Below are 21,681 nucleotides of genomic sequence, written 5' to 3'. Positions count from 1 at the left end.
CTACAATATATTAAACATCTTAAGTGCATGATGACCATGCAAACAAAATCGATATTTCATATTACCCGTCCTTACTATATCTTACACCAACTTTTCTGATAATTTCGAAAAACTTGCTTCATTTTACACTGTCGAACGCTTTTTCTATGGCGACAAATCCTAAGAACGTGTAATGATTTTTCTTGTCTCGCTTCCATTGCGTTGTATGAGAGATAAAAAATGGAAGTTTGGAATTCGACGTACCGTCGATGACGAAGACATTCGACGTGAAGCAAAAGCTCAGATCGGGTAAGGATTGGGAAGGAAATCGGCTGCGTCCATTCAAAGGCAACACCTCGCGATTTGAGAAAATAAATGAAAATCAAACATCTCTATGGCCGGATGGAAATTTGAACCGTCGTCTTCCCGAATGCGATCCTAATGCCTTAACCTCTTCGCCAATTTTCTGTGTACTTGTCTGTTAAGGTTGATTTCCAGACGAGTTGGGGATAAGGATACTATAATAAATTACTCAGCACGCTCCACAAACACGGTATCACGATTCTGGCTGTGTATTGTAGCCATCTGTAAGGATGGAAAGCAACAAGTCCGATGTGGCTGCAAGTGTTTAGCATCAATTTACATACATAACGATAAAGTCCATTATTATTGGAAAAATTCGATTCTTAGCGGAATAATGTAGGTAGAGAGGTAAAAATTGGCACACGTACTTGAAATGACACACTTCATTATTTAAACCGAAAAAAATTGCACAAAATGACCAACAGACGGCGCTTCATTTGATACAAAATTCAGTTTTAGTGAAGATGATGTTCTTTATAACAAACGCTCAAAGTTTCAGCCGTCATTCATCAACAATACCAGTACTTGAGGGGCAATGTTATGAACAGAGCTGTACAGCATAACAGAAGGTACAGTGAGAAACTACCGTCGGATGTTGTCTTGTGGCTCCCCTACCGAGGTCGGTCGATCGCGGCAGACTCGCGAATTCATGTCACCCAAGGGCCGTTTCTACCATTAGGGAAGATTAGGTAGCCGCCTAGGGAGGCAAATATTTTGAGTTGGCAAACGGCAGCAAACACTAATTTCAAATAAAAAAGCGAAAAAATTGAGCAAATGAGGAGAAAAAATGGAAAAGTTAAAAAATGTTTTCTTTCTAAAACCATACGGAACATACTTAATAAGCCTTTTACTTACTTTGAGAAAACTAAACACAATAACACTGCCTACCTCAAAACTAAAGCAGCCGCTACTCAGTAAAAAACGGAAGTCGCTAAGACGGAGCGGCTAATTAAAGTTGTAGAACAAACGCAAACAAAGCATCAGATATTTATTTAATTGCAATAAAATGGATGCTGAAAAAGATGTGACTTACCCCTCATTCTAAAAATATTTAAATTAAAACAGAAACGAAATAACATCAGGATTATCCAGATGACATCGTTTGATGCTTCGGTATGTTTTTCCTATCTTTATAGCATAATTTCTAAATTCAAGGAAAAATTCATTTGCACCACAAAATAGTTCAACGCCTTTATTTGGTTGTACTATTAAATTCAGTTGACGTCTAGTTTAAAATGTTCAGCACATTCTCAATGTTTCGGTAACATTTGGGATATTTCAAAAATTGAGGAGAAAACATAAGAGAGGAGTTAAAGAGAAAGCATGAAAATTGAGGACTATCCCCAGAAAATAAGGACGTCTGGTTACTTTAGTTCAATGGTTAAAACTGTAATAGGAGATTTGCATTGTTGTGCCATTGAATATTGGTGTTGGTGGTAATAGTGGTGGAGGGTGGGAGGATATCAGGGAGACCGATGGTAGTAAAGAAACGGAGTATCAATTTTCAGTTCTCCCCTAGGGCGGCAAAACACCTAGCAACGGCCCTGGGTAGCCACACAATCAACAATCACAGACTGAGGTCTGGGGATCTGGAAGGCCAAGTATGTCGGACGTGGCAGCCCAGCACGTGATCCTCACCAAACGATGTGCGCACCGAGCGACATCCAGCCAACCAATGATGTACGCAAGAGATCTATCACACCTGCAGGTATATGGGGTGGAGTGTCATCGTGCACCAAAGTATACTTTCCAGCAGGTGTTTATCAGCCAGGCTGTGGGTGATACGATTCTGTATCATATCGGCGAACCTCGCACTCGTAACGCTGTTTGAAAAACAGTACTTTGCATTTCCTCGAAAAACAATGGTCTTATCATTGACGTGGTAAAACCACATCACACCGTGACTTTCTCATCAAGCAATGGGGTTTGCAAAACAGTTCTAGGATTTTCGGAATCCGCAATTTTTTCAGAAGTGGGTGTTGACAACCCCTCCGAGTGTGACAAGGGCCTCGTCGGTCCGCAACACGTTAGACAACCAGACTTCATCTCTCCCCGTTGCTTGAAGAGCGAATGCTCTCTGCGCCACAAAATCTCGAACAGCATCGGATGTTATGCTCTCCAAACAGTAGTGCGTGGAATGCTAGTGCGACGGGCAACTTCATGAGCACTGGATTCACCATTCCGAGACTATACCGCTAACGTCTCCATTTCTTACTGAACTGACCGAGCTGCAGTGGCACATGTGTCCGAACACCGACCACGGAGCCGATCTTCTAAACAATCTCTGGCTTCAAACATGTTCTATTCGAACATTTTCTTCACAGTGACACTTGTCACAGGACATTTACCCGAACGTATACACTTCTTATGGCGATGGGACCGTAAAACTGTAGTAGTGGACTTTATGTTCTGATGGTAAAGCATCACTAAAAGTGCCTTTTCTGGTAAAGTCAACATGCTGCGATTGCTGGTGCAACTTACTCCTGTTACTGCAGCTCATTTTATACACGATTCTCATGCGGCTTCACTCACATGTTGCTGTCCAGTGCCACCTGCTGGCCAGTTTTTGCAATTGTTTTTGGTTTATATAAAACCGCGTATTACTTCAGGCATGTGTGTCCATTTTTACCTTTCTAAGTACATTCTCCCGTGAATTAGTGCACTTTCAGATGTTAACGGAGTTTTGAGTCTCCCTGTAGATTTAATCCACTGCTATCACGGTGCCATGTCATCATCACAAGCCCCACTAAGACACGGAAGATTGTCCCCCATCGTACCTTTATCATGACCCTGAAAGGCAATCTCTGTAACAGAGTACATCCTGATACGATCTTTGGAACGGGAAGAAGCATATTACATGAGTAACATATAACTCATGTATACTGTTTCATAGTCTCTCTGTAATAAATAATAAGAAAATCAAAAACGTCCTACTTTAAATTCATCTTCTGCTTATATCACAGAAAAAATTTCTCTCAGCCCAATAAAAGACATCGACGTAATATCTGGTTGTCTACGTTAATTCATTAGTCCTGATTCATTTCATTATGATTACTATCTACAATATAGTATAGCATAGTATCAGCAACGTCTACCGAGCCGTGACAATAATGGCAGAGAAAATATTTATGAGTTTGTGAAATTTCCAACAAAGTCGGCATGAAAACCGACGGAACGTATCCAAGACTGCCGTCGTGAAAAACTAGTTCCCATCGCACTTCGCTGTCAGTTGTGCTACAGGTACATTTTTCCTCCTGTGCACACTTCTTGGGACAGTGCACAGACTTTCGTAGTCTTAACGCTATCCGGTCACTATGTAAATTTTAGTAAACACAATCCTCAAACTTCCATTAGTCGTAAAGCCGTCACAATGAACCTTTCAACGCAATCCGAGTCACTAGATAACCCCGTTCTCTGCTATGGAACGTCCTATACCCAAAGCACCTGTTACATATATATTTAACGTCCCATTAAACGCAGATTAGAAAACGGATGGACGGAAGGACAACATTGGTGGCCCTTCCGAGTAGAGGAAACATTAAAATAGGAGGTTCGCGGAGCATTGGAAGATTTTCGATAACACAAGGCAGAAATGATTGGTAACATTCATGAACAATTCCTGAAATCATTGTAAGAAATGGCAAACAAACGATTATTGAAGTCAGAACATGGAATCTATGAAACTGAAGACGTACCATGGGCCTACATCATACAATCCAAAAGTTAGCATTGGCAAATAAATGAGGGAACTTTCTTACAATCATTTCGACAGCCCATACGACCAAGGAGCTTACAAAAATAATATACAGAAGAATGGAAAAGAAAATTTAGGACCTGTTGGATGCTGATACGTTCGGATTTAGGAAAGATTGGTCGATCTGATTGGGGAGTTCTGACGTTGCGCTTGATATTTGTATAAAGATATGTGAAAAAAAATCACGAAAATTCTGCAAATTTGATAAACGAGGCAAAATGTTCAGTAACATTAAGTTGTGAAAGATGTTTGGAATCTTAATACTAGTATTTATATGCCATAGGAAAAGAAGGAAAATAAAATGTTGGACCAAAAACGCAGAGGGAACTATAAGAATTTAAGGGCAAAAGAAAAATTTCTCTACTGCTATCCAACCCGTACGTCGAAAAAAACAAAGAATGAAATAAAAGAAGTGCTAGCAATGAAGATTCAACGGCATTACCACCGTGTGTAAATGTAAGTCGCGGTTCTGGTACGTGATATGACACGCGATGTGACTCGCAGTGCAATGCGGAGGCAACAGGCATTGGTGGAGAGCGTGGAAATGTACCTGTAGGGACTTAACTGGTTCACACTGGAACGACAATGATTCTCTCTCTCATCAACCGGTGCAACACGGAACGCTGGCTGCTGTACACACTTGTATACAACGATACACTGGGAGGAAAATTACAAGTCATGTGATGTGCCTAAAATAAAATGTTTTGTCTATGTGACGGAATGCTACAACCGCCTCTACATTTAGCTTTTCAGAAAAATTTTACTTTGCTAACAAAATAAATAAATAAACAAATAAAATAAAAATCACTGTTCTGCGATCCGTGCGAACCCTCAGACACCTACATCTACATCTACATGATTACTCTGCTATTCACAATAAAATGCCTGGCAGCGGGTTCAATAAACCACCTTCAAGCTGTCTCTCTAGCATTCCACTCTCAAACGGCGCTCGGGAAAAACGAGCACTTAATTTTCTCTGTGCGAGCCCTGATTTCTCTTATTTTATCATGATGATCATTTCTCACTATGTAGGTGGGTGCCAACAGACTGTTTTCAAAATCGGAGGAGAAAACTGGAAATTGAAATATCATGAGAAGATACCTTCGAAACGAAAAAACGACTTTGTTTTAATGATTGCCACTCAAATTCACGCATCATGTCTGTGGCACTACTCCCCTATTTCGGGATAATAGAAACGAGTCGCCCTTCTTTGTACTTTTTCGTTGTCATCCGTCAGTCCCACCTGATGCGGATCCCACACCGCACAGCAATACTCCAGAATAGGGCGGACAAGCGTGGTGTAAGCAGTTTCTTTGGTAGATCTGTTGAACCTTCTAAGAGTTCTGCCGATGAATCGCACTCTTTGGTTTGCTCTACCTTCAACATTATCTATTGATCGTTCTAATTTATTTGTAATTGCAAACCCTAAGTATTTAGTTGAATTTACAGCCTTAAGATTTGTGTGACTTATCACATAATCGAAATATAGCTGATTTCTTTTATTATTCACGTGGATAACTTCACACTTTTCTTTATTCAGGATCAATTGCCACTTCGCACCATACAGATATCTTATCTAAATCATTTTGCAATTTGGGTTGGTCATCTGATGACTACATGACGGTAATTGACAGCATCATCTGCCAACAATCTAAGACAGCTACTCAGATTGTCTCCTATGTCGTTAGTATAGATCAGGAACAATAGTGGGCCTATAGCACTTCCTTGAGGAACGCCGGATATTACTCCTGTTTTACTCGATGACTTTCCGTCTATTACTACGAACTGTGACCTTTCTGACAGTAAATCAGGAATGCAGTCGCACAACTGAGGTGATATTCCATAGGCACGCAGTTTCGTTAGAAGGCGCTTGTGAGGAACAGTATCGAAAGCCTTCTGGAAATCTAAATATATGGAATGAAATTGACATCCTCTGTAGATATCACTCATTACTGCATGAGTATAAAGAGCTAGTAGTGTTTTGCAAGAACGATGTTTTCTGAATCCGTGCTGACTATGTGACAATAAATCGTTTTCTTCGAGATAACTCGTAATGTTCGAACACATTATATGCTTCAAAACCCTACTGTAAATTGTCGTTAGTGATATGGGCCTGTAATTCAGCGGATTACACTAATTTCCCTTTTTGGGTATTGGTGCCACTTGGGCTATTTTCCAATCTTTAGGTACGGAACTTTCTATGAGCAAGCGGTTGTATATAGTTGCTAAATATGGAGCTATTGTATCAGCATAGTCTGAAAGGAACCTGACTGGTATACAATCTGGACCGGAGGCCTTACCTTAAGTGATTTAAGCTGAGTTGCTACACCGAGGATATCTACTTCTATGTTTCTCATCTTGGCAGTTGTTCTTGATTGGAATTCGGCATATTTACTTCGTCTTCTTGGGTCAAGGAGTTTCGGAGAACCGTGTTTAATAATTCTGCTTTAGTGGCAGTGTCATCAGTGACTTCACCGTCGTTATCGCGCAGTGAAGATTTGGGGTTTCTGCCAGATTCCGAGACAGACTTTCGTTGTGGAAATTATTAGAAGCATCTCGCATTGCACAACGCTCTGTATTTCGAACTTCTGCAAAACTTTGCCAATGTTGGGGATTTTGCATTCTTTTAAATTTGGCATGCTTTTTTCGCTGCCTCTGCAACAGCGATCTGACCCGTTTTGTGTACCATGGGGATCAATACCATCACTTATTAAATTTATGTGGAATATATCTCTCAACTGGCGTCGATACTATCTCTTTAAAATCATCCCACATCTTTTCTACGCTTACGTGATCAGATCACTCTTATTCACTTCAGTGGAAACTATTAGATGAAAAAATTGACTTTCTTGCATCCGATAGTCTGATAATACAGCCTGAAGATGAACTGATTCTCTTTTTGCTATTTGCCACAGTGATTACGATACTTCGAAATTAAGTAAAACGCAGAGCATGTTTGGAGAAGTTTACAGTAAAAAACGAAGTCGACGGCCAGATTAAATTTGGTGCAGTTTAGATCATAAAGTTGCTAACATAACGAAATTGTTTTTTACGCAGTACGGAGAGCCGTATTTCTTACCAGTCTCGAATAAGTACATTTCATATTTGGAGGTCGTCCACGAAAATGCTTGCAGAGACGCACTACGCACAAGGCTGCTGCCTCTGATGTGTCTTGTTGCTTGACGTATCAGTCCTAAGAGAACACGAGCGTCGCAGTGTGACATAAACGGACGTTTGGAGAAAGGGAATGGAAGTTTTTGTTGTGCGACTTGTGAATTATAAATTATTTCAAGACTGTGTACGTGTGCACGATGTATAAGAAAGATTAAAAAAGTTAAATAATACCGCCAAAAATCACAAGCAGCCATGTGATATAAAAAAAGAAACATCTTTTATCTGTGTAATGAAAATGAACATGACCAGAGACTGTTGCTTTATGGACAGCTCTCATGTTTTGTTTCGTCTAGAGGTAGGCCGCCATTGTAGCGCTGGATAATATTTAATGTAAGTTTGGTTGTAATTGAGTAAAATATACTTATCATTGTTATCTGAAAGTGTTTATTATTGACTTAGTTGTCATCTCTCGTTATCGCAACCATTAATTATACCTAACAAATTTTTTACAGAACTTCATAGTGCAGGGGACTCATCTTCCCTAGCAGGATTTAGTCGGCCATTACACTGACTGTATTATTTAATTAGGATTTCATATCATAATGTTAAATGCAAATGCGAGAGACTTCTCAATTTGGATCTTTCATTAATTTCAAAGTTAAAGACAGTAGTGATAAATTTCATTTACTAAAATCCATAGCACTGAATGTGTTCAGTATGTTTCATTTTGGCCGCCTAACGGCAGATGAGATTCTCTCCAGTTTTGCCTTGCAAATAATGAACAAGAAATATTGAAAATCAGTATATTCAAAAAGCTCCGCAGTATCTCAGTTAATCTTTGTGACATTTGGTCCATAAATATCCACTAACCCCTGAGACCCATGTTAATAATTACAGTTTACGTAAGCATACGCATATTTTCTTTTCTAAATAGCAGCGCTCACGCAAACTGTTTATTAGAAGGCGATGAGTCGCGCGTTGTGTTTAAAAAATATGATATCTTACGCACGTGGCAGCCGATGTCCGTACGAGTGTTATCGCGGTATAAGTTAATTAAAAGTCCCATGCTATCCCACGATATTTAAAACCACCCCAACCAAAATCATAAAATATATAATTGTAAAAAAATTAAAAAAAATAATTATCCTGTTATAAGGGACCCACACACATACATATACAGTTATACCGTGATAGCAGGCGTAAGTGTCGCTTCTCACCCCCCTTATTGCAACATGTCGTGTCACATATTATACAGCCTCATCGTGCCTAAGAATGACAGTGGAACCTGTCGCATCCATTGATCAAACTTCTTAGCACACAGTATGGACTGAGAGTAAAACAAAGAAAGACGAAGTTATCAAAACGCAACATTAAACAAATCAGGACAAGAAACGTAATATCAAAACTGAGAAGGATGTAGCACACGAAGTAAAACTTTTCTGTTACTTCTGGAGGGGTGGTGGGCTAGTAGCGGACGAACTACTGTGAACATAAGAAACAGACGAGCTCAGGCAAAGCACATTTTCCTCACCAAAATAAATAAAGAAACAAATAAATCTGCTACTATCGAATCCAATGTGAGTTTTATTTTAAGTACTATTCTGCAAAACTTCAAAAACGCGAAATATAATTATATACTCATTTCAGCTCCTGTTGACTGTATTTGTCAACAGATGACTGCACTGATAAAACAGTCAATCTTCAATCTGAGTATCATGTTTCGTTTATGACACAACAGAGCCTCGAATTAAGTACTTTCCATACCTATGATGCCTGTCAACTGTAACAATGTTCTTTCCAAGACTAAATTGCGTGCAAAAACATATCTGCAACACAAAAAAGTGCAAAATTTACTTTAAGTATCGCAATGTTGTTTTCCACATACACTCATATTCGTCAAAGTTATGCCTAATACGTGATTGTCAACTATAAAGTATGTACTCCAGACTTCTTTCCATGCCTGAATAGTTATAGGTAACATGATAAACTAATAGTGTATATTAGAAGTTAGGCTTAAGAGATCACTGTCTTATAACCAACCTGGCCAATTCATAACTGCACGAAATACGTGTTAGCTAAAATACTAAGGTAAGCAGGCACACAAACAAGTAGGCAGACCGATATACCTTAAGCCTGTAATGAATTGGGCCTACTTTTGGTGTAGCTCACAATACTGCCTCAAATTAAATGGCTCCACATTTAAATCGTTATCAAACACCATTTTAGGAGGACAATGATGTAAACGGTATGTATTTCACTACACCCTAGAAAAATGTAGTCGATGATATTGTTTAAAATATTGCTCTCGTTACAAATGACTCAGACTTACTAAAGGTTATGTACAATAACAACTTCGACGAAAGCCGCAAAATTGTTAAATATTAGCGATCGTAGCTATGGTGGTAAACCACACTAAAAATTTGTGGACTGTATTTCCTATAGCCAAATATTAAATAACAGCAGCATCTAGGAAAAGTATTTTATGTGGAAACACGCACTCACACACAGAAAACATAGCCAAAAGACAAGGAAATTGAGCAAACATCATATTAAGAAGGGAGGAAGGAGCGAAGAGGGCGTTTTGAATGTTTTAATGTAATGTAGAACTTGAACTGCATATTTATTTGTAATACACAACGAGAACTTCTCTTATCTTCACACACATAACATAGTCAAAGACGATGAAAGAGTTGAATTGTCTCCAAAGAAGATGACGATAAGACAGGGCACTGGCATTTCAAAAGTACTGTTTGGTGAAATTATTTACCATTTCTCGAGTGCACACACAAATACACACACACACACACACACACACACACACACATACAGCTTGCATATTTGTTGTAATACACAAGTATGATTACAGACCTCTACAAAAAGTCGAGAAAAACAGAATTGTGTTATTTCTAGAGATGCAGGATTTTGCACATTTTAAGCCTGTATGGATTCTCAAATTATATTTTTCTGCAAATAATTTGGCTTTATTACTTATGAAAGTACGCATAGCTCACTTACTGGAACTAGTTAAATAAATTACAGTTCAGTAGATGACTGTAGTTTGATCATTTGACGACACATTAAACTCATCTCAACACATAAAAATTCGTTGCAGCACGCCCGTGAGCACACGGAAGATGTAACCTGCATTTTAAATGTATCCAGAATTACCACTGTTCCTCTCACAGCTAAAACTCGTCAATAAAAAAAAAAGTTCTATGTTCCTACCACATTTTGCAAGCATAAAAGCAGTTACTAAATAATTTTTTCTCCGCCTATATTGTCCGTATAACTTTTAAAATACACACAGTCAGATTGCCAAATCATTAAATTCATATAAAGAAGTCTTGCGGATCTACGTTACAGGCTAAATACACCAAGAAATAGCAACATCAATAATGTCAACATCACAAAGAGCAGGTCACAACACATTTGGAATGCATTTAGCACAGCAATATGATCAGAATGCTTACCATTATCATAGTACGAAATACCATCTTTATGTTGTTACACAGTGGAAAAATTTAATCCCTTTGTAATACATATTATAATGGTTGTTGCTTCATTAAATCAAACATTCCAGAGAGAGGGAGCACTTTATACTTCATTAAAATCAGTGTGTATATGCAGTGGGTGTCACGTGTTGGGTATGTCAGATATTGGGGGGGGGGGGGGGGGAGCGGTACACACACACACACACACACACACACACACACACACCACTTGGTATTTGCTTATCTCTTTCTACAAAAGTTCGAGAGAAACCAGACAGTATTATTTCTTATTACTTCTTCAAATGTGCAAGATTTTGCACAGTTTGCAAGTACAATATGACTATAAATTAAATATCACCACATCTGTCAGTATTACTAACTCAAAACCGAGCGAGGTGGCGCTCTGGTTAGCACACTGGACTTGTATTCGGGAGGACGACGGTTCAATCCCGCGTCCGGCCATCTTGATTTAGGTTTTCCGAGATTTCCCTAAATCGGTCCAGCCAAATGCCGGGATGGTTCCTTTGAAAGGGCACGGCCGACTTCCTTCACCGTCCTTCCCTAATCCGATGAGACCGATGACCTCGCTGTTTGATCTCTTCCCCCAAACAACCCAAACCCAAACTTACTCAAATACACACAGCTCACTTATTGGCGATAATTACATGATATTTGTACACAATAAATGATAAATAATTTCACCAAACAGTTTACTTTTGAGATATCGACTCTGTCTCTTTGAACGATTTTCTTTGGAGAAGTGTCAACTCTGTTTTCGTCTTTGGTTGTCGGTTGGTTGGTTGGTTGTTTTGGGGAAGGAGACCAGACAGCGAGGTCATCGGTCTCATCGGATTAGGGAAGCACGGGGAAGGAAGTCGGCCGTACCCTTTGAAAGGAACCATCCCGGCATTTGCCTGGGGCGATTTAGGGAAATCACGGAAAACCTAAATCAGGATGGCTGGACGCGGGATTGAACCGTCGTCCTCCCGAATGCGAGTCCAGTGTCTAACCACTGCGCCACCTCGCTCGGTTGTCTTTGGTTGTACTGTAAGTCTAAACATAACAAGCAGTTTCAATGCTACATCACAATAAAATCACAAAACACTCTCTTCGTTCCTCCCTTCCTTATTAATATGATATTTGCTGTGTTTGTTACTCTTTTCGCTATGTGGTGTGTGTGTGAGTGTGTGTTTCCACACTATGTACTTCAGCTAGAAGCTGGTGTTATTTAATAGCTGACTACAGGAAATACAGTCCATAAATCTTTAGTGAGCCTTAGCACCATAGTTCCAGTTGGTAAATGTTGCTACTTTTGTCGAAAGTTATTATTGAACATGAACTTTAGTGAGTCTGAGTAATTTATAATGAGAGCAGTAATTGCCACACAATGCCACAGATTATAGTTTTGTAGTGCATAATATGATATGATCTTTGCCCTCCTAAAATGGTGCTTGAGAACAATTTAAATGTGGAAATATTTAATTTGAAGGTGAATTGTGATTTACACCAAGTGTGGACTTACTTAATTACATTCTTTCAGTAAATTGAGCCCATCTATTTGTGTTCTTGCTTGCTTAGTGTAGCACTTCAGCTACCATGCATTTTTTGCAGTTAAAAGCCTGGTCAGTTTAGTTATTAGCTACTGAAATGGTAAGTTTAACTTCTCATAGCAACTATTAGTTTATCTCGTTATTTGTAGCTATTTAGGCATAGAAATAGCCTCAGACTATTTCCTTTAGGATTGACAATCATATTTTAGGCATTAATTTGACGAATATGAGTAAATGTGGAAAATAACACTGCAATACATGACGCAAACATTGCACTGTTTTATGATGCAACGTATTTATGCATGCTGTCTACACTTGGAAAGAACGTTGTTACAGTTGACAGGCATCACAGGTATGGAAAATAATTAATTCGGAGCTCTGTTGCGTCATAAACGAAACATGGTGCTCAGACTGAAGATTGACTGCTTTACCGGTGCTACCATCTTTTGACAAATGGAAGGAACAGGAGCTGAAACTAGTACATGATTCTATATCGCATTTTTTAGGTTTCCAGAATAGTATTTAAAGTAACATTTGACAAGTACATTCAATAATTCGTTAATTACACCGTATAAGCAAACTTTGGTTTTTACTGTTTATTGAGAGTATGTTTTATACTCATTCTAATATTCCATAGCGAATGATATATGGCTTTCAATGAAATTTACTGATGTGACTGGTGAGCCAGTCCATAAACGGCCTTTTGAAGTCAGTTACGAAAATATAATTTACAACATTTTCTGATTTTCACAATTTTGATGCTTTTTTAAGTGTGTGAAGTATTTCTCGATAAATAATTCAGGTTATTCGGATACTTTTAGCATAGCCCAAATGACTCTTTCATTTTAACGACGGCTAAAATACTAAGTTATGACTGGAAGAAAGAAGAGAGAGGAGTGTGATGTATTATTTGACAAATAATTTTGGTCGTTCAGATGTGTCTCAGCACAGCCCACATGACACCACAGTGTAATTGGCTTTCTCATTTGAATAGTGGCTAAAATACTAGAATCTGATGGGATGTGAGAAGAGGGAAGTGTTACATTATGCACTGTATATGTAGTGTGTGTGTGTGTGTGTGTGTGTGTGTGTGTGTGTGTGTGTGTGCTTTGGTTGTTGAGTGTGTGATTTAGTAGTACCTTTGCCATTTTACATGAAATGTCATTTTTATGCATCATTTTAATACTACACTGATTGGCTGGACAAGAGGATGGAATATGGAAAGGGGGTGTGATTTTGTTTTTAAATTTTCATATTAGTGTAATTCCAACATCTTATACTGTGACTGGTGGTTTCAGTTCATTGCTACAATGTGACTGGCTAGGGAGGGTTTAGGGTGGGGTGATGAGAGGGGGAGGAAGGAGCATGGCTGGATGACATCGTGCACTCAAGGTCATTGCCCTTTCCCCTCTGTGTAGACAACCCACTGTAACGCATGTAGTTTTCAAGTGCAAGTGAACGTCACCTTGGATTGTGATGTCACTTGAATCGCATATTGCAGTACCTCACTTAAGTGCAAAGTGTGGCATAAGTCCCATAATAATACTATAAAACTGCAGGAGTGTCTTAGCCCTCATATGTTCACTTGAGATGTGAGAAGTATTCATTAAGGGCAAATCAGGGCAAAAATGTGAAAAAAGGCGAAATTTTTATACTGCTTAATTTATTTGATTGATACTTTAAGAATTATATCTCAAAGCGTCAAAATTGAAAATTGCCTAGAAATGTGTTTTAAAAACTTTCCTCTCCCATATGTGTCTGTCACACCGCCTTTTTCAGTGCTATCATCCACAACTGTTCTGCATAGACATGTTTTTGTGTTAATTTTTCAGTCACACAATCTAAACGAGCTGCAGGTGTATCTAGATGGCTGTGTAAGAAATGATGGTCAAGGAATTAGAAAATGGGTAGCCACTGGAAGGTGATAACAGATTGTCAGACAAGGAAATTCACACATTACAAATATAATATGAAAATTCCATCAGGAACAATGAACATAGTGTTAAGACAATACAACAACAAGAAGCATAAGCAATATTCTTCCACAAACTTTCCACAGATGAAAATGCCGTCACTACCTCTGTAACATAACCTGGTGAAAAAATCTTCAGGCAAAAGCCAGTGGAAAGCCAGACTCATAAGCATGGTTTGCCCCTTACTGTTTTAAATGTTACAAAGCCAAGTTTTAGATAGCTAGCCGACCCTGAACTGCTGAAAAATGTGTACATGGGAAAACGTAAAATGTGAATGAGAGCTTCAATGCCCTTATGTGGATGCATTGTCTAGAAACATGTCCAAAAAGCTACATGTGATGCATGATACATGTTTAATAGAGGAAATGTAGGTAGGATTAAGTGTCCACAGTGACCAGGATTCCATCCAGGTGCATTCACACTGAAGATACTCACAAGATTCGATGAAGTGCGACCTTTCCAAAACAGACAGTTTGAAGCGTTACTCCCTCTGGCCTGAAGACGGCATTGTGCCTTTTGTATTCAATTCCAATGCCATTTCTATGGTTCATCGTCAACGTGGAGAGCCTAGGGCTACAGTAAACATGCAGTAGTGCATCGGAATCCAGGAAACAAGGAAGATGATGAACATTATGGATATGGACATCACCAATGACTAGAGGTATGACAAAGTTGTTAAAAACTGAAATAAAAGCTTTAAATGAGAACTGACATATGGTGATATTTTTGGGAGATAATGTTCTTTTCTCAGTAACTATAAAAGCTAACATCCCGTAACTTGGAAGAATTCTTAAAAATCACTCACTAAATAATCCTGTGCAGCTCCTTTTTCTTATCTTGTGTCTGAGAAACGTTCTCCTTCACTGTATAAGGAAAATAGAGCAATCTAGGTTAACATAAAACTGAGAAATTAATTTCAAAATGAGTATGAGCTTAAACAAAAATCTTTTGCACAAGTTTTATCAGCCTTTTATGCAGATGTAAACTGTAAAGTTTTAACTTTAATGTCGGCTTACTTGATGAGAAAAGATACGTTACATATACACTGATAATTAAAAATTCAAATTCTTATAAGATGAATTTCCATGAATATTATCAAACATAAACTGTAGAACATATCGTATATTATGTCCTACCCAATACTTTCAAGTTTGAACGATTTAACTGCTGTATTGTAGGTGATATCAATGTTTATATGTCATGATGCATTTTTTCCTACGTCTGCCCTTCAGCATGGATGTCGAAAAGAATCCTGCCTTTCCTTCCCCATGACACTGGAAAACCTGAGCTGCATCTAAACAGTACTTCTTTTTTACTTTCCAATGTTTGTGCTATGGCCTCCAATAGTGGAAGACGGTTCAGAATTGCTATCAACCTAGTAAATAGTTCATGCGTATTTCTACGTCATGTCAGGGAAACTTTCACAGAGTTCTCTTCTATTTTCAGCCTTCAAGGCGCTATTACGTTCGTCACATTGCATACAAGCTTGCTGCCACCATCCATAGAGAGTTTGGGCTCAAATCAGAGAACTTGATATTTTTATCATTCGTTTCCTGGGAGTCGCGTGCCAACTTGCATTTGCCCCTTGTCTGACGACCCATGCTAAAGTGCACTTCGAATATGTGTCACTTTCTGCTACTGTAAGAAATATTAGTTTCATATTTCAGAGTCACATTCTAAACATCTCGCAGTTTAACTGACACTTCGTGCATCTTGAATGAAAAGTTCACTCGGTTATTTCTCTTATATGCGAAAATGAGAGTTTTACAGATAAGGATCTCTGATTTTATTCATCTTTCAATCATCCAAACGGTGGCAAAGTCGCTCGTAATTAACTTCGGTATTTTATTTTAGCTTTCAGTGTTTTGTTTTTCAAGAGTCACATTGCAATACGACTCCATGTTGGTTTTGAATTTGAATATGCGATTAATATTGTAATATCGACTTCCATTAATAAACGGTATTTTTTTCCATGATTAGGCGACCTTTATTAAACAGATATAATCAGGAATACACTAAGGCGTTGTTTCAGTGTGATGGAGTTACTATTGTGCGCAGTGGCCAATTTATTACTAAGATGTTGCGTAACAGGCAAAGCTGTTTATTGTGGTTACATGTGGGTAGCGTTCGCAGGCCTTCATTTCGGAGCTCAAACTGTTATTACATTTAATCAGTTTCACAGTACGGTAAACACTACGCCACTTCTCTTTTTGCGACAGTTTACAGACAAACATGTGACCGCAATCCGATTAACATCTGTGTTATATCAGTTGATAAATTATTTTTATTTTACACTAACATCACTGCTATCTTTTGCACGCACATATCTTTTGCATACACTTATTTAGTTCCATTTTACAACAAAAAATTACATAAAAATGTGTTCTACATAAAAAATTAAGTTTTTCAGTACTCACTTCCGATTTTCCTTTGGAAACGCAGCTGGCTACATGGCTCGGCTCGAGACTCAGGTAGTCTCTCTGAAAAAGACAAATATCAGATGTGAGCGTACAGTGAATAGTATGGACCACTTCTTATTTTGCGTCAGTATCATACTAACTACAAAAGCAATGAGATATACACAAACGTACACAATGGCGTTTTTGTTTCATTCTTACAGAGCTGCAGTGTATCCCAACGAACAGAAGATTTCTATCGCAACCTTCAGTACATTCACTCGCAAATGAGTAGCACATCACCCCAGTTATCGAGATTCCAGGGGCAAATATCTAATGTTACTTCATAACACGTCAAATTGTAATGCTCGTGTGACTTGCTGCGAGCTGAATCTGTCATTAAATCTTTATATGTTAGGAACACCTGAAGAAAATGCTGTCATCTGGATGCAGCAGTAACAGTCACTGGATACAGCATCAGATGGGTTCAACAGCTCAACGGTTTTAAGATGAATGACCTCTATCAGGACTTAATAGTTGAAGCTAAGACTATTACTTCTCGTGAAGATAAAGCTAGAAGGGTGTTTCTGTCAAAACTTCAAGTAACGTTTGAGTAATGTTCCATAAACATCTGTTTACACATTTCATAGGAGCTGAAAGGATGGAAACAGGAGATGTAAGACCAAAAGCGCGCCAGACTTCAGAAAAACTTTGTCGGAAAGTTTACAATGTGAAAGTTACTTCAGATTTGTAGTAAATTCAAGAATAAGTTTATTTTGGAATCAGTTTTGGAATAAACAAACATTTTGTCTTTACCCAGCTTAATTTCTTTAACTTTTCTGTTACATGAAATATTTCTGATCATGTAACCACTATTATACTAGAAATGTTTTATATTCCTGTGTAATTTTACATTCTCACAGTTTCGCATCGGATACTGAAGAACATTCATGTATAAGAAAGTGTTCTCATCAGATGAAACAGATCATTGAAATTTTAATTTACAGTGAAACCGTTAAAAACAACGTTCATAAAACCAGCACAACCAACAGCAAATCCCTCTGTAATGACTTAACTGTTGACGGGACTGTACACGCTGTTCTTCCTTTCTTTGCAAGTATAAAACCTGATGCCACGTAACAAAATTCAAAGTAAAAATGCTGCAAGTTTTATAACTCAAACGAATGTTTCTGAAATGTGTTTGTCGTAGTTTTATATCTTTATAAAGCAGCGGTCACAAATTACGGATAACTCGTTTCAGAAACACCTACAGCCTGTCGTAAACTAAGAACGTCACGAAAGACTTAATTTAAGAAGAACATTCTTGTACGACCATCCAATAAACATGAGTATTGTTCATAGAAATTATCAGCAAGACTGAACATCAGTTACTCCGGTACGTTAAGTCTCACTCCTTTGACGGTCAGGTGACCTGGAATGATTTTGTGTAAAGTGAAACGAAGAAATTAACTTTTGGTTATTAGGAATAGCATGGACCACGTACTATTTGATCCTCACAACCGTCAATTTCTTCGAAATTTCATTTCCATCCCATGCTAGTCGATACAGTCATTCAATGCTATGATTTGTGTTACGGTTTTTACATTCAGGTTTCTTCCTTCTTGACAGTTTTCGTTCATTATGACCCCATTTTGAGTTTGATTCCTACCATTTTTCCCTGCATAACAACCTTCCTAGAGACGACTTTAATATGAATCAAATAAAAATGTCGTGAGATACCTTTCTGCTGTTGCACTAATAAGTTCTGCGACGTTACACGAGAATGAGACAAACACAGCAATTTCCTCAACTGGAGCCACACGTAACCATTAACAGTTAGCGCTTCAGAGTGTCAAGTGTTGCATTTTTGTAGGCATATAAGCCATATATAACGCAAGTATGGAAATAATTCGTGAAAAAAAAATGGTCAGCTACAATGTAACTGCTGCATGCTTCAATGTGCCATAACTCCCAACTTTTGACTCAGTAGTCGGATGGCACAAGCTGAAATGTACCTTGTGTCACCCTCTGGTTTAAGTTATGTCTGCCACAACCCAATTTACACATATTACCCATAGTGTGAAAAATGAAAAAAATTGAAGTCTCTGCAAACCGTTGAACGAACTATACTATCAGTGCAGCAGAACCACAGTATGTGCAGCAAAGACGCATGAATGAGGGCATGTTATAACCGGCTAGATTCAGGACGACCTGTTACAGCCGGCTATTGTGCACCTTCTAGACCTGTCCATATGTAACTGTTGTCAACAGGTCAGACACCTTCTACTAGTTTAATCGCAGCCGATAGCTGATAATCAAAACAACTTGGAGGAGCAAGAAATAATACGTCGTCAGTTTTAAGAAACTAGTGTGACAGGCAGCTTTTTTGCTAAAGGTGAATGACTACTTGAAAGAACTGTCTCAACTGCTTCGACGACAATTCTGTCAGATCTGTCTCACGTTCAAGTGATTTATATCGTTCCATTAACTTATGTTAAATGGTTGCCTCCCCTCTCACTACCGAATATTATCAGGGTACTGAAACTCGTGTAAGAGAATCATTATATGTCATTGCTGTAGAACGAAGAACAAATTGTTAGTTGCACCACTTACGAGACCACAATCAGGTGAGGGAATGTTAGTCAGTGCGAGTGGCGCAACGAAACATATTAACATAATTGGTACAGTTAACTAAACGTATCTCCAGAACAATGATGGTGCAACGAAGCTAAGATGTTCCTGTTTAAAGTCTGTGGGACAACTATGGTAGTTAAATATCTCGATCTTTTAAGTCGATCAGAATTTGGAGGAGACGCGCTACAGATTAAGAAAATGGTATTAATGAAGCTATATTATAAAACTCTTTTATTTAACTACCTTGAAAAGTGAGGTGTGCCTGTGTCCTTCGTTTCGTAACTCTTTTGTTTCGAGTAATGTTCTATCAGCCGATACATCCGAACACGCCAGAAACACTTTCCTACTTTGCCACTACTTCCCTAGAATGCTTGTCTTCTTAGAAATTTGCGATAAAATTGGAAATAATAGCCAGGAACACATTAGTTACTGCATACATTGTTGGCTTGCCTTTTTTTTTCCAAGAAACCTCATGAGGCTTTATATTATCGTAAGTAAAATGTCAACGGAACTAACGATCCGTGTACATAGGACGCTCATACGTTTGTTCAATTTTCTCCACTATTTAACCAAGATAGGGACATGTAAAGAAAGATGTTGTTGAGTGGCAGAATTAGAAACGGGGGGATCAATTTTGCACTAATTGTTTTTAAAACTACTGTGGTAAGAATAATATGCCGCCATGCTGTAGTCTGCAGCACTGGGGAAAGGAGTACATGGCTTCAGCAGCAAACGGCGACATCAGTGCGACAGTGACTGTGGACCTGCAGCCAAGGACTGCCCAGACACTATTTCAGCTACTGAAGAATTGCATTAAAACTCTGTACCAGTTAGTCACTGATCGGTATAACAAACGGACTGACGCAATGATTTAGTTTAGGTACAACTTTTTTGCTGCACTATTTATTGATTCACTCGTGGCGATACAAGTTGCGCGACGAGCACATTTAGCCACTTTGCCACAATCAAGGATAACTGTGAAGCTGGTAAAATTGGTATAATGTTGATCCTAACATCTAATTTAGTCTGTGATACATTAAGCTTACGTCTTGGATGGTATAACGTTCATATTGCATCTTGGAACAAAAATACACTCCTGGAAATGGAAAAAAGAACACATTGACACCGGTGTATCAGACCCACCATACTTGCTCCGGACACTGCGAGAGGGCTGTACAAGCAATGATCACACGCACGGCACAGCGGACACACCAGGAGCCGCGGTGTTGGCCGTCGAATGGCGCTAGCTGCGCAGCATTTGTGCACCGCCGCCGTCAGTGTCAGCCAGTTTTCCGTGGCATACGGAGCTCCATCGCAGTCTTTAACACTGGTAGCATGTCGCGACAGCGTGGACGTGAACCGTATGTGCAGTTGACGGACTTTGAGCGAGGGCGTATAGTGGGCATGCGGGAGGCCGGGTGGACGTACCGCCGAATTGCTCAACACGTGGGGCGTGAGGTCTCCACAGTACATCGATGTTGTCGCCAGTGGTCGGCGGAAGGTGCACGTGCCCGTCGACCTGGAACCGGACCGCAGCGACGCACGGATGCACGCCAAGACCGTAGGATCCTACGCAGTGCCGTAGGGGACCGCACCGCCACTTCCCAGCAAATTAGGGACACTGTTGCTCCTGGGGTATCGGCGAGGACCATTCGCAACCGTCTCCATGAAGCTGGGCTACGGTCCCGCACACCGTTAGGCCGTCTTCCGCTCACGCCCCAACATCGTGCAGCCCGCCTCCAGTGGTGTCGCGACAGGCGTGAATGGAGGGACGAATGGAGACGTGTCGTCTTCAGCGATGAGAGCCGCTTCTGCCTTGGTGCCAATGATCGTCGTATGCGTGTTTGGCGCCGTGCAGGTGAGCGCCACAATCAGGACTGCATACGACAGAGGCACACAGGGCCAACACCCGGCATCATGGTGTGGGGAGCGATCTCCTACACTGGCCGTACACCACTGGTGATCGTCGAGGGGACACTGAATAGTGCACGGTACATCCAAACCGTCATCGAACCCATCGTTCTACCATTCCTAGACCGGCAAGGGAACTTGCTGTTCCAACAGGACAATGCACGTTCGCATGTATCCCGTGCCACCCAACGTGCTCTAGAAGGTGTAAGTCAACTACCCTGGCCAGCAAGATCTCCGGATCTGTCCCCCATTGAGCATGTTTGGGACTGGATGAAGCGTCGTCTCACGCGGTCTGCACGTCCAGCACGAACGCTGGTCCAACTGAGGCGCCAGGTGGAAATGGCATGGCATCTCTACGATCGTCTCCATGGGAGAATAGCAGCCTGCATTGCTGCGAAAGGTGGATATACAGTGTACTAGTGCCGACATTGTGCATGCTCTGTTGCTTGTGTCTATGTGCCTGTGGTTCTGTCAGTGTGATCATGTGATGTATCTGACCCCAGGAATGTGTCAATA

General features: G+C 39.6%; 1 protein-coding gene across 1 annotated transcript in view; it reads right to left on the bottom strand.

Moving 5' to 3' along the window:
- LOC126412318 (semaphorin-2A-like) overlaps positions 1-21,681 on the bottom strand; it is a 786,039-nt gene that overhangs the window by 88,836 nt on the left and 675,522 nt on the right. The window contains exon 4 of the mRNA XM_050081839.1: positions 16,642-16,704. Within this exon, the coding sequence (XP_049937796.1) occupies positions 16,642-16,704 (63 nt within the window). The remainder of the gene's footprint in view (positions 1-16,641; positions 16,705-21,681) is intronic.

The sequence above is a fragment of the Schistocerca serialis genome, chromosome 7, assembly GCF_023864345.2.
Source record: "Schistocerca serialis cubense isolate TAMUIC-IGC-003099 chromosome 7, iqSchSeri2.2, whole genome shotgun sequence".
In the NCBI taxonomy this organism is placed as follows: Eukaryota; Metazoa; Arthropoda; class Insecta; order Orthoptera; family Acrididae; genus Schistocerca; species Schistocerca serialis.
Note: the sequence above shows the minus strand (reverse complement) of the source record. Positions and strands in the feature narration are given on the sequence as shown.